The 14,273-nt window shown below is 43.8% G+C and overlaps 2 protein-coding genes across 2 annotated transcripts in view; both read right to left on the reverse strand.

Annotated features, from left to right (window-relative positions):
- Positions 1-4,858, reverse strand: part of LOC137779835 (sodium- and chloride-dependent GABA transporter 3-like) — a 7,585-nt gene extending 2,727 nt beyond the window's left edge. Inside the window, exons 1-9 of the mRNA XM_068568036.1 lie at positions 4,718-4,858; positions 3,388-3,522; positions 2,955-3,092; positions 2,335-2,446; positions 2,091-2,223; positions 1,432-1,566; positions 1,168-1,271; positions 563-687; positions 328-440 (exon numbers count right to left, since the gene is read on the reverse strand). Coding sequence (XP_068424137.1) covers positions 328-440; positions 563-687; positions 1,168-1,271; positions 1,432-1,566; positions 2,091-2,223; positions 2,335-2,446; positions 2,955-3,092; positions 3,388-3,522; positions 4,718-4,847 — 1,125 coding nt within the window. The 5' untranslated portion in view covers positions 4,848-4,858. The remainder of the gene's footprint in view (positions 1-327; positions 441-562; positions 688-1,167; positions 1,272-1,431; positions 1,567-2,090; positions 2,224-2,334; positions 2,447-2,954; positions 3,093-3,387; positions 3,523-4,717) is intronic.
- A 3,710-nt stretch (positions 4,859-8,568) lies between these two features.
- On the reverse strand, positions 8,569-13,983 carry wbp1la (WW domain binding protein 1-like a). The gene is made up of 4 exons (XM_068568037.1): positions 13,832-13,983; positions 11,928-12,030; positions 10,149-10,310; positions 8,569-9,023 (listed from the first exon to the last, which is right to left on the reverse strand). The coding sequence occupies exons 1-4, from the start codon at positions 13,898-13,900 to the stop codon at positions 8,569-8,571; spliced, it is 789 nt and encodes a 262-aa protein (XP_068424138.1). The 5' UTR covers positions 13,901-13,983.
- Between the last annotated feature and the right edge of the window lie 290 nt (positions 13,984-14,273).

Below are 14,273 nucleotides of genomic sequence, written 5' to 3' on the forward strand. Positions count from 1 at the left end.
TCATTCATATTCATGTAAAGGTCAATGCAGACTGATTGAAAGACGTTTAACCACATTATTCTTTATGGAGCTTAAATGCATTTACTGGCTTTTTAATAACAATTTGGACTTGATGGTGGCGCTGGATGACAAGTCTGAGGATCACCAAAGTCATTGAAATGTTTCAGGCACCATGAATAACTTTACCACAGTGTATGGCACTCTATCATATCGTTATCAAGACAGTCACGATACTTTAAGCTCAACATACATCTTCACTTATTGAGCAAAAACAGTTGCGGCATGTCTTTCTACTCTCTAAAAGACGGTATGTCTTGCGTCCGCTACCAGTGTGTCCAGTCCCAGCAGAATGAGCATCATGAAGAAGCAGGCGGCCCACAGCTGAGGCAGGGGCATCATGGCAACAGCCTGAGGGAACACAATGAACGCCAGCCCAGGGCCTGGGCGCACAGAAGAGACATTTAAACGGTCTTGTGTTTGATTTTTGCCCTTTTCCAGGAAAGGTGCCAGGGTTCCGCGCCCGTGTCTGTCAGAGATGGAAACTGTGGGATTCAAATCCTACCTGAAACAACCACCATGTCGATGGGAATCCCCTGTTTCTCGGCCATGAAGCCCAGAGCCGAGAAGACCGCGAAGCCGGCAGTGAAGCTGGTGCCGCTGTTGAGCGCACACAGCCACAGGCTGTCCCTGCAGACACACACAAAGCACAACTGAGTAGGGCAAAGTGCACACAGGGCAGAGACCCAGCTGTCCAACTGGTGGACAGCAGGTTCGGGTTGGGGGGCTGTGTCTGACCGACTCTGTCACTTTCCCAACCGGACACTCTGACATGCACCTAGTCCACACAGGTATCGTCCTGCTGTGTGGAGCTCAGAAAGTAGGCAGGGCTTGAACTCTCTTGCTCTATTTCATTATTGACAAAACTATTTTTGTCGTCTTTCATGTGATCAAACGAGTGCAACGCCATGAACGTCTTCCTGCTTGCTTGACGCTGTATTGAAGAAGACTTGAAACTCGAGATTGAGACCATAAACTCATGTTTTCGATGTTTACTGAGGGACTAAATCAGGTGAGAAGTAGAGTCATTTTCTCATAGACTTCTATATTATCTGACTTTTTTTTAAGTAAGGTCTAAATAAAAGGGGAACTACTGATTGCGTGGCCTACTTGTAACAGTTGTTGTCGACTTTGTTGTAGCTGCCCAGTGTGATCAGGGTTCCTGATGCAACACCATAGGAGAAGAGGACCTGAGCGCAAGCCTCCATCCACACCTGATGAGCACATAGCATGTAGTTAGGGTATCACTATCATATTAATGTGTTTCACTATTGAATTCAGGTAGCTGTGACACTAAGAGCAGCATCAAAAAAAGAAGAAACGTTAGCCCTCAAACCAACTAGACCCTGTAAAGCCGCATGTCCAGCGTCTCACCTGTAAGTCTGCGAGGCGGGAAGGCTCTGGATACAGGTAGTAGACCACGCCCTGCCAGGCTCCTGGCAGCGTCAGCCCCCGGACCAGCAGGATGGCCAGCATCACGTAAGGGAACACCGCCGTGAAATACACCACCTGCACATTTCAGAAGCAGCGAATATCCAAACTGAAGTTGTTTCATTTAATAAACTTACTGGGAATCTAACTGGTTACTTTTCCCGCCGAAAAACATGAAAACCCAATGAAGCGACAGATATTTACATTTTAGCATCCCTCAAAATCTCCCAAGACTGACGGACATTCAAGACACTCAGGCGCAATGCATTGTGGGGTAGCTTAGTAAAAATCGGACTTTTTTTTGGTGACAGAAAACAGATGGTCTTATTGATGTCAGTGCAATTTGACATGTTTGGATTGTAATTTTGACAAGTTCCTACGCATGTATTTCTTGTTAAATAAACGTTTGTTTTAATATACATGTTCAACATATTAAACAAGGGTTGATTGTCATCATGCCCCTACATGCCATGCGGTTGTGTGTTGTATTCATTCAACGACACAACCATGACAGACACACCTGGAGGATTTGCACTCGACTCTGTGCACCTTTCCAGTTTTAAAGGTGTGTGAGGGCCCTGAATCCTTACTCCAAGACCCACCTTTCCTGTGAAACGGACCCCTTTCCAGATGCAGAAGTAGCAGGCCACCCAGCAGGCCAGGAGACACAGCAGCAGCTCCCACTTCACGGAGCCGACCTCCTCTATTCCCCCAGACATGGACAAGATTCCTCTCCTGCACGGGGACCAGACAGTCTATGGCGGTTTGCAGATTTGACAAGAAAACAGAATGTACTCAATAATTGATGTCATTTATTATGAGCTTGATGTGACAACACCGACTCACTGCCAGAACTCAGAGGCCGATGACTCGGAGAGATTTCCAGACGTCCCGTTTACTGTCAGGTTGCTCCGGTGCGTTGCAGTCCAGTTGGCGGAGGTGAGGTCCACACATCTGTCTGATTATAGGACGGCACGATGATTACGTTGTAATTGTGGTGGAAATATATCAAAGAGCTGTTTTCTGAATGTGAGCTCAGCTGGTCTTGGCGCCATCGAAGTGGAACAATAACAAAATTTATCTTTTTCTTGTTTAGGTTCTCCTTTAGTTTAGTTTTGTCTTTGGGTCTCTCACTCTCGCCTCTCAGGGCCGCAGCCAAACAACATCTTTGGCTGCTGAGAAGAAGGAGGACACGCCGAGTGCAAACATTGAAATAATATTTGTTGATGTATAAAACTGATGTCGAACTAGTTTTCTGGGCCAGGCCTCCGAACCATCTGTGGTGAAGAGCTCCGTGCACTCAATTGAATTCTTCAAAGTTTCTGTTGAATAAATGCTTAAAGACATCATATGTGTTTTCTCTAAAGGAGATTGATGAGGTTCATTTCCGTTCCCACACAGTTACTGTCGGTTGCTTATTGTTCATGAAACACAGTTTTCATTTTCAACTAGCGTGCCGTACTGACCTGTGTTCCAGGGATTGTTGCAGGTGGCCCAGGGCAGAGGGTCTCTAAAACAATAGAAGAAGTAGAGCAGGGCCCAGGCCAGGATGATGATGTAGAATCTGGAGTAAAGCTGGATCACTATGGTCGAATAGCCGGCTCCTGGAGGAAGAGGACGTCCGACACGAGGGTCACCAATCAAAATCACTCTTTAGTGGCGACATTTACACGTTTCTACTTTGTCTCTAACTGTGCGGCGGCTGAGACAAGTTTGTCTCTTCCTCTGTTTCTTCCTCTGTTATCCTTTTACAAGACTTAGTTGCTTTAGATTAACCAATCAAAGGAGAATTAACAATGTTATTTTGCTATCCTTAACCCGCAGAAAATGGTTTTCAGCTCCAGTTTATTTTGAATGGCACCCTGTGTTCACGCTCAATGTACTCAACAGTGGGATTACCCTGTGCCAGCGGGCAGAGCTCGGTCCAGCAGGTGATGGCGCCCTCCTGCGTGTACTGACCCATCACGGTCTCCATCAGGAAGAGCGGCACGCCACACAGCACTGCAAAGAAGCAGTAAGGCAACAGGAAGACACCTGCAGGGACAGACGCACGCCAAAGACCAGAGACGGCCACTTCTGCATTAATAAACTGAGTGCTATTGATGCAATGCTATGCTGCCACTCAGAGAGAGAGAGAGAGAGAGAGAGAGAGAGAGAGAGAGAGAGAGAGAGAGAGAGAGAGAGAGAGAGAGAGAGAGAGAGAGAGAGAGAGAGGTTTACATTCCAACATAAAGTAAACCATTGGTCATTGTTGGCTCTTTGATACAAACTGAATCAAGGAGGGAATAAAACAGCTTGTCTGAGGTCAAAGAGGAGGAGTCAGGGATAAACTTGACACAATCGGGGCGAGGGATCCTCCTCTGTTGCTCTCCTGAAGGTTTCTTCCCTTTTTTCCCTGTGAAAGGGGTTTTACTGTCTTTTTTTGGGGAGTTTTTCCTGATCCGACGTGAGGTCCAGGGACAGGGATGTTATGTGTATTTGTGACTTGTGATGATGGGCTATACACAATAAATTGAATTAAATGTTTTAAATTACCTGTATTTCTGGAATTACAAGTAAAAATACTAAAAACAAAAGTATTTCAGGAACTGGGGCCAGTTTGTTCCTAGTTGGACGTCCTGACTTTCTACCTTATGCCATACTGGTTTGTCTTTACATTGTTTTACCCTTGTACTTTGTATTGACACAGCCTGCTTCACCATGTTTGTATATATATCAAAACGTCAGACCGACAGCCGAGAACTCAAGTATGATGAAGACTTTTACAACTATAGAAATCAATAAGAAATATCTGATCTGAATTCATCCTGAGGGCAACAAGACCGTTTCACTGCATTTAACCACTTCACATTCAGCCGCCAGAACCTGTTCCCCAGTCAGTGAAACCAGCAATTTAATGTACTTCATTGTTGCTTTGTACTAACGTATGCACTAAAGTCAACGGATGAAAGGTGTTTTTTTTTGGCAAGTGCCAATTTTATATAACAAGAAAGAATACATGTGTTTGGTACATTTATGAACAATTTCTTGTTATTTTGCTGATTTAAAATGAATAACTTCTGAGTTGCGAACAAATACCAGCATGTATAAGTTCATACATATATACATATACAGTATATATATATATATATATATATATATATATATATATATATATATATATATATATATATATATATATATATATATATATATATCACTAAGAAAGAGAAGCACAAAGATGGTTTACCTCCTCCGTTCTTGTAGCACAGGTAGGGGAATCTCCACACGTTGCCCAGGCCCACCACGTTGCCCGCTGCTGCCAGGATATATTCTCTTTTCTTCCCCCACTGTTCCCTCTTTCTCACTCCGGTCTCCATCTCCGTGCTTCCTCTTCAGTCCCCCGATCAGCTGTGACACAAACCTGACAGAGTTTGTCGCAATCGTCTGCAGCCAGTTTTAGCCCGAGGCCGTGGCTCTGATGAACAGGAAGTGCGTTGAGTTTGAAGCAAACGTGACAACTCTCAGTTGGAGGAACGCTCAGAACATTTTCAAATGCATTTGTAAAATTACACCATTTTGGAAATGTTATTACATCTAGTGTCCGTGAAGATTTGTATCTCAAACACACTATTCTGCCATTTCCATTCTACAATTAATCACAAAATACATACAGCAGCTCCTGCTACTACCTACAACGTCCTGTGTAAGTTAAATATGATGACATATGTGTTGCATTGCTGCCGTCACACGACCCTCGACTCTTAAGACTCCTCGTCCTCATTCATCAGGATTACACATTGAGGGATGGAAACAAGCGTGTCTGCATAGCGCACACATACATTCCAGCCGACACACTCATTACACTTCAGTTAAATGACATGTGATAAGTGACACATACAGGTCCAACCTGTGTGTCGGCTTGAATGTATATGTGGTATGCAGACACGCTTGTTTCCATCACAAGGGTATTCTCTGCTCTTTCCTCAGCCATTGTTTTAATAACATAACATAATCTGCTGTGGTTGTAGTTTAAAGAGAAAAGAACAAAGTGTAATATGGTGTAAAACCAATGACTAATAATTTAATGAATTGAGTCACTGTATATGATTACATCCCAGTGAAATATGTTCCGTGTATTGATGTTATTGACCGTCACAAGAGACCCAACTTTGTAGGACAGAAGTAGAAACAGGAGGCGTCAGAAAGAGTCAGGACTCGTTGTTTCTCCTGACGTGTCTTGTTCTGCTGCGCCCTCTGGTGGTGAAGGTCTGCTACGACGTCCTGAAGGAGCACAGCGTCTCCAAATACGGTTCATACTGAGGGAAAGTGGATTGAAAGTCACTCATACAACAAAAGAGTGGATTTCCTCTTTGCTCCATTTCTTTAATTGATTTAGTTTACAGATGATCTGTCAGAACAGATAACATCTGAATACAGCTCATGCTGTTAGTCACATTGACCTGTTGAGCTAAGACATTTAGTGCTGGACGCCTCCCTGTTATCTGCATGTTTATGAACCTGCTACCTAAGTTAAGTTAAATCTAAGTAAAGTTGAATAGGTATTGTTTGTTGTACTAACAATTGGTCTTTGTTGTGTAGTACTTGCCACTTTAGTTTAAATAACTAAATAAAGCATGTGAAGAGTTTTTAAAACTTTACTTAATCTGTACTCTTGACTGAGTATGGTCTACTCATAACATCAAAACATAACTCTACATGTTTTGCCAGTAGACTAATGTGCAGTGAGTGTAAGTCAGTTAGCCGTGTATATATATAGTATATATACATATTGTGTCTGCTATATAGTAGAAGACACACTGTGTATAGTATATATATATATATATATATATATATATATATACACATACACTATGTAAAGTAAATATACAAATAGTAAATTCACCAGCCATTTTATTAGGTACACCTTGCGAGTAACAAATGTATTAAAAACATCTCAAGTCATCGGAAGTCTAATGAAAGAAAAAAGGATAGTAGACATGTGTTCTTCATAACTTTTATTATGTTATACAAAAATGCGACAGAAAAATAGATTTTCATTTGGTGGGTTAGAAAGAGCATATGTACAGAGTGGAGCACCGGGTGCTGAAGGTCGCAAGTTCAATGCTGCACGTGTGGAAAAGTGCTCAAGTGAACTCAGCTGTCCCCTCAGTGCACCGGAGGACACGGTCTGTACACGGAGTGTTTCAGTCAGTCGTTCCCTTTGTACACACACACTCACACACACACACACACACACACACAACACGCGCGCGCGCACACGCACACGCACACGCACTCTACTTGCAGAATAAACACACCGACCGCATCGTACTGACCGTCTCCTTTGCATATCTACGAGTTTGGTCATGGCTTGAGATCCGGTGAGTGCAGAACACAACGTAACACAAATTAAACGACTCGCGCGATGATCACGTCGACCCAATTACGTTCTACTCACGAGGCGACACGTTACGCCACTACGGCGTCTCACAGAACTTGAAGACGGGGGAATCCAATGAGGAGGGTAACGACTAACATCATTTCCTGAAGAACCCGTCCTGTGCTCTGGAGGATAAGGCATGTGCATTTTCAAACCAGCGGCTCTCTCAAGGACCTCCACAAAGACGACACAGCCTTTGTAGTTCAAAGCCGTTCCCGTTTAGCTCTGATGGATGCTGACAGCTGACAGATTTCAGATGGACACTTTGGCATTAGCTCCAGTAAAGACGGACACGCTCGCTGGCTTAAGGAAGGCTGCTGGACTGTGGCTCAGTGGTGAGCAGGGATTGTCTTTCAATCAGAGGATCGGCGGTTCGATCCACGGAGCCGCTAGCCCGTGTCGATGTGTCCTTGAGCAAGACACTTAACCCTAAATTGCTCCCGTAGCTGCGCCTACGGAGTATGAATGGTTTCTGATACTGATGTGGCACCTTGCATGGTGGCTCCTCCCGTCAGTGGGTGAATGGGTGAATGATGTCATGTAGTGTTAAAGCGCTTCGAGTGGTCGGAAGACTAGAAAAGCGCTACACAAGTACAGGTCCATTTGGTCATGGCACTGTGGTTGGGCATTGACGGAGAAATGCAGGTCCAAATGAGATTCCCATGAATCCTGTAAAAACCTCCAATTATGTGGCAATTGCTTTTGAAGGTTACGATATGCATCTTATATACGAAGTGGCCGTTTTTGGGGGCTGGCAGTTGCGTGGTCAGCTGGTCCTGCCAACGTGAATGCTGTCTCTGTGTATGTGTGTGTGTGTGGCATTATCATAGCTTATGAATATTCAATGTGACTCAACGCAGCGACGTCCTTACAGATTCAGGATGTGTCTACGACAGAGACCGAGCCGAAGACACCCGAGTCCAACAGGTAAAAGTTACCGGTGGTCTGTTTTTGACATCATAATAAAAAAGAACCTATAGCTGACAACTTGAGGTACTTCATCACATTGATGCTGAAGAACTACAAAGCCCTGCGGTGGCCCACTACAGCCTGAGATGTTTAACAGATAGTTCCCAGTAGACAGCTGACGTATCAGCATATGAGCCAGAATCCAGGCTTAACATTACAGCGTTACTGTAAGACGGCCGGGTTTTAAAATGAAGGTTAATGTATCGTCATTATACAATTTGATTGCGAAAGAAATAAAAATAGTATTAGTCTTAGTGGAGCTCTCGCTACCGTGCTGTAGTCTAGTCTGATGCTACAGGCAGTGACATGGGAACATGACACGGGGCTCAGAGAACCGCTGAGCAAACATCAAACAATCGTGGAAGTCAAAAGGTGAGAAAAAAAATGACTGAACATGAACCAAACATGAAGATCAGTGCTGCTTCCTGGCAGGAGGACATTTCAAATCAGACAGCTCGTCCACACGAGCAACCGTCCAAACACCAACTGGAAAAAGAGGATGGGGGCGGAGCTTGGCTTAAAACGTACCTTCTGCTTCCAACCAGAAGTTGTATAATGTAGCTTAACATTTTTAGAAACCATTAAAATATGTACTCACACCCACACAGCACCAGAAGTGTGCCTTTGTCATCAGTGACCGCTGCAGAGTTTCCGGACTGCAGGTAAAAAAAAGACATCATGGTGATTACCTAAGAGCCTGTGTGACCGTCTGTGTTTTCACGAATGACTGCGCCGCCATCGTGGTCGCGTCTAGAGTCAGGGTCACAGCGCTCGCACAAGCCCTCCATTTGCCCCGCCCCCTCATCCACAGTCTCTTCCTCCGTCTCTAACAGGCTGCGCTGATCCCACAGCTCCTGGCAGTCGCACACTTCGATCCCGGAGTCGCCCGTGAAGCGCCGGTACCTGCCCGGTGTCTGGTCCTTGCTGGGGTTGTGAGCGCCGTGGAGGCGGGTCTGCGCGACCTCCGGAGTAGCGGGGGGCGGCGCATCGCCGGGCACGGAGATGGCCGGGTCGAAGCCGGGAGATTCCTCGAGCGGGTCCGTGGGTGGGGGTGCCGACTGCAGAGGGGTGTAGGGGGGAGGCGGCGTGATGGGGCGGTCAACCACCTCCTCGTAGGCCGGCAGCAGGTAGGTAGGCAGGAATCCTGGAGATTGACAACACAGGCGAGAATGAAAGACGAGTCGTGTCTAGGGTTGCCACTGAGAACCGGTGCTAACACGACATCGGTCCCAAGAGGTCCGGTACCTACCGGACCGAAACACAACGCAGCTTTTCGGTGCCTGAGCCGATTTAAATACTTTTTTTTTTTCAACACTACTCTGTAATGTTGCACGGTATACCAGGACTAAAGAGGTCAAAAGCATATTTTTAGTATCGATACTTTATTACGATGTCGCGGATCAGAGCGCAGTCACTGCTCCGCTTCCTCACACGTTGCTGAATGCGGCGTGGCTCAAGGAGGCGGGGCTTCCAGCGCGCTCACCGAGTGATCGCTGGAGACAACATGAGTTCAGGAGCTTTTGTCAACCGTCCTCGGCTTGTTGGAACAAAGTTCTCCCAGTAAATATATATGTATATGCGTACAAAAAGTATCGGTTCAGGCACCGTTTAGGCTCCGGTATCGTTTTGAAAGTATCGGTTTAGCACCAGTATCGGAAAAAACCCAAACGATACCCATCCCTAGTCATGTTATGATCACTTGACAGAGTCTCAGTGTCTCCCTGAGGCCTTAATCCATCAGGGACTCAACCGACATCACTTGATAAAGAGTGCGAGAGGCAGCAAAGCAACCACCCCTGAACCCTGGCAGACTAAACGCTCAAACTTTGAGACTCGGAATTGGACTTCAGTACAAAGACCGAGGATGTTTAGCTAAACTCAATCCCTTTAACAGTTTCCCTACTCCCAAATTCTCAGCTTTGCAAAGGACTTGCTCAAAACGTGACCATAGAGGTTAAAGTCGCACTAATCAAATGACATGGTTTTTAGTGGGAAAAGGGGTCAAACATCCCAAACTCTTTAATTCCCCTCAGCTCTATGTTGCTGTTTGGCAGCAATTTTGTACGCAAGATTGTAACTTTGAAGGTCACTTACTCTATTCTTCTTCCTCTGCTGATTGCGAAAGCCTCATATAATCTTCAGCTGAACTTGAAAATGTATTTTCACACAAATCAAGGACTGAGAACCGAGATGTCGCCTTGCAATCGTGCACAGTGTGTGACAGAGGTAGAGAAACGAGCTGCGAGTGGAATGTGCAGCGCAGACTCACTGAGGTAGAGCGGTAGCTGGGAGTTGTTGTGGGCCTCTCGGTACGCGATGAGGTTGATCTCGTTCTGCCGGCGCTGCTGCTGGAAGCGCTGCTTGGAGCGCCAGTGTTGACAGATGCAGCAGCACGTCAGGATAATGATCAGAGCCCACACCAGCCAGAACCCTGCAGGGCCCACAGTGCAGACACACTTAGTACATATCTAGACAAATGGTGCAAAGTACAGTTGTTGTTTTTTACTTAATTCTTTTTATTGCCAAAGATCTCCCTTGCATCAGAATTGAATGTTGTTGTGACACAAAGAAAGAAGAACTATTGATATTTATTTTAACGTGCCAACTTTTTGGGGGTGTTTTCGACAAAGCTGAAAAAAACACACGCATGATTTCTGTTCGTAAAGATCAAATGCGTTGTTGGTTCACCGGGCGGCAGACCGCTACAGGCGATACTGAGCGCTGATCTAATACCAGTGGTTAGTCAATAAGCTGTATGTCTCACTGTGTGGAGGAGGATGGGGAAAACATGGTTTTATGTCTAAAGGAATATGAGGCTTTATTTTAACATTGCTTTTCCTAACTTTGTTAAACAAAATATAATAAATGAATGTGTATGTACTCAGTTTATATTTATTATTTAAAAAATGCAATAAAACCCTCACAATAAGGGAAATAATTGCAACATTTTAGCAAAACATTTGGCCTACAAGCAAAATATCAATCATTAGAATTGCAGTTTTTGACTGCGTCCATCTTTCGTCTATTGCAGGTGACGTCAGCGATGCCATTCAGAGTTGGCTAATCAATGAAATCTAATCACTCAAAAACAGAAACGATAGGAAGTCTCGATAACATTACTAGTATCAATAAAATCCTTACAGCATATAACGGATAATGTGAATAAACAAAGAACTGAACTCAATAGATTGACCTCATTGTTACCGATACCTGATCCAGCTATTTGAGTCCGTATCATCCCAATCCCCGATATCAGTGCACCCTGATCACAACTCAATCCCACTGGTCTCTGTGACACGAGAAATACTTTCAAAACACTGTTCAAAAGTACTGAAGAGGCCAAAATACACCGATCTACCTATAGGACCACGGACCCACCTAGTCATGTCACGCTGATGAAGAACTCAAGACACCACGGACCGGCTTCAGCTCACGCGGCTTCATAAACACAGTATGGGTACATACTTCTGCTTAAACGGAAGACATCAGTTGAATAGGCGGCTCTTGATGCGTCCTTAATGCGGTCTTCGTGCACTCACATCTGTACCACACCTGTAGCTTCCCACTAGTGAGCGGATCACTCAAGATGCATGCTAATGCCAGGTCTGAACTGGGCCTTGGTGACTATAAAAGCCCCTCGACTGGTTCCCTCATTGACCACTGGTTGGCTTTGATGTTCTTAGTATCCAAAATAAATGCCAGAGATTGTTCTGAAGGGCTGGGACTCCTTAAGTTACAGAAGCACTCAGAAGATACAAGCGTGCAGACGCACGGAAAAACAAGTGCTGATTGTAGGTGATAGAAAAGTCATGGCACCGGTTAAACTCACTTAACTGGTACAAATCCTGATCTTCATCAAACAACAGCTCCACAATCTAGGGCATGCCTTCTGGTGCATTTCAGATTTCCTCCATTTTAGAGTGTAATGTTTGTGCAAAAAACAATATAGCAAAAGGCACACAGCATGAGCTGTATGGGTTGATTCACTGAGTTTTGTATGTTCCTGCTGCATGTCATTTGATAAAAGTGTCATGACGAGATAACTCACACCACAGTTCATAGTAGTAGCTGCAGCACTGGGTCTCGCCACAGCAGTGACCCGACTCGCAGATGTAGCTGTGATTGTTTACTCCCTGGCACACCAGCCTGGCCTGTAAACACACAGAAACACCGCTCTGTCACACACACATACACACACGACCACTGGGTCGAAGAGGCAACTGAAACAACATAAATGCATTCTGGTATGGCAATACTAAGAGCAGGGCATTGATTAAAAAAAGGAAAGAAAAAAAAATCATCACACTCTTGCATCATAAGCACATCAATATGTTTACTTTAATTGAATTGCTTTTTATAAAAGTTCTTGAATGTACTTTCGAGACCCATTTGTTTATCCAGACACCATTATTGTAGGTAGGGTCGTAATGGTACAATAACCTTGGAAAATATCATGCTTTACAGTTTCATTATTATTATGTTACAATGAGAATGAGAACATCATTATAATCATTACAATTACAAACCTGATTGTGTATCATAATAAAACCTAAAACATAGTTTACATGTTAACATCATGACAGCATGTAATATTACCAACTGAATAAACAGCTGCATCAGCAAGCTACTTAAATAATGTCCTATGGTTATTAACGATTAACATACTATGACAGCACAAATATAAATAAAATCACACAGCCCTGCCCTCCACTTAAACGCATATCTGATGATCAAAAATGGCTTCTGATTAGTTTTCTGTAGACCTAACGGTCTCACCTCTAACCTATATGTCTGTGTTTGACATATTGTTGCTTCTCTTGCCGAAGTAAACAAACCTGAGCTCAGCTGCCCAGAAATCTCGTCTGGATCCAACTGGGCAGAACCTCTTGGATCAGATATCACATTGCCTGAGTAAACGCTGCTGCATCACACACACACACACACACACACACACAACTGGAATTGTGTAACACAGGCAGCCAAGGCTGAGGATTACACGTTAAACACGTTTTATATTTGCAGAGTCAAACTCTCCAAGCAAAGACTTTTTTTTTAAAACCTTGTACAGCCGGTGTCATTTTAGATGTCTGTGTCACTTTCATTCATCACTGTTTTACTGATTTTAAAACAAGAGCTTGCAGACTTTCTTGGCCCATTTCACAGTCTCTGAAGCACCAGCATGAGTTTGATATCATGAGTGACCAATACGTCTTCTGTGTTTTGATATCAGTAATCATATTTTGATAGTTATCTAGTAGATAGTGTACAATATGCAATAAGGTCACAGTAAGAAAGTGTAGAATAACAAAAATAATTTCCAACATCAATAGGCTCCCTTTTGTTTTACCACAACAGCTTTATTGAGGATGTGCATTTGCATAATTTTCCTTTTTTTTTATTATTTATCATTCCACACTCTATTACTTATTGAATCTGTTTCCAACTTTACCGGACTGTGTCTCTGGGATTCATATTTCCTTACAGATATAAACATGTTTTTTGTTCTCAGTATTTTTGTCCATGCTAAATCTATCGCTTGACGCCATTTCAGCAGGGATTTACATTAACATATGTATCGCTGTCATATACAGTAACACTATACGACAGTCCTCGCTGTTTTAGGAATTACGTTATGATTCTAACTGGTAATCAAAACGATTGTTATTGACCAACCCTGCTAACGCTACTTGAGTTAGCTTCTAATATACTAACCTAACTATTTCACGCTAACTTTAGTGACGTTACCCATGTTTGCAACTGCAGGGGCGAATACAACTGGCCTCCAAGCAGGGACGTTTTATAGATTCATCAACCCACGAGCTCGTAGCTAGCAATAAAGGTGAGTCCAACTCGGGCTAAAAAGTTTTAGCCAACAGGCTAACTAAGTTAATGTAGTTAGCTAGCTAAGCTAACGTTAGCTGTTCAAAAAACGTCGACTAAGTAAGTGTTTACCTCTATGACTGTGGCCTCTGTCGCTGAATGTTCTTGTCCAGGGATGAACTTAAATGACCCCATTGTCATGAAATACAAGTTACTAATATATCTTAACCGCAAAACTGTTAATTAACAGTCGCATTGTTAACAAAACGACAGTCTCCGGTGGCTAACCTAAACAAAACAAGTCCGGCTAAACTTCAACGATCGGATCGCTCTCCCTCTCAGCCATTGGTCCATTCTTTACCGGAGCTGTTTTTTACGGACAGCGATTGGCCAATTCTGTTGTCACTGAAATGGTGCCTTCAAAGACCCTGGCATCATCTGTCACCAGGCAGGCAATTTTACCTCGGCACGAGCAAGTAAACAGTCTTTTATACGGAAGTGTTGCATTCAAGTGACATAAGAAAAAAAGGCATTTCCCCTGTTTTTATGATTATCGTAGTAATTATCTGAGAAA

This window comes from Clinocottus analis, unplaced genomic scaffold, assembly GCF_023055335.1.
Source record: "Clinocottus analis isolate CAN_PGR_092001 unplaced genomic scaffold, fCliAna1.0.p SCAF_8, whole genome shotgun sequence".
In the NCBI taxonomy this organism is placed as follows: domain Eukaryota; kingdom Metazoa; phylum Chordata; class Actinopteri; order Perciformes; family Cottidae; genus Clinocottus; species Clinocottus analis.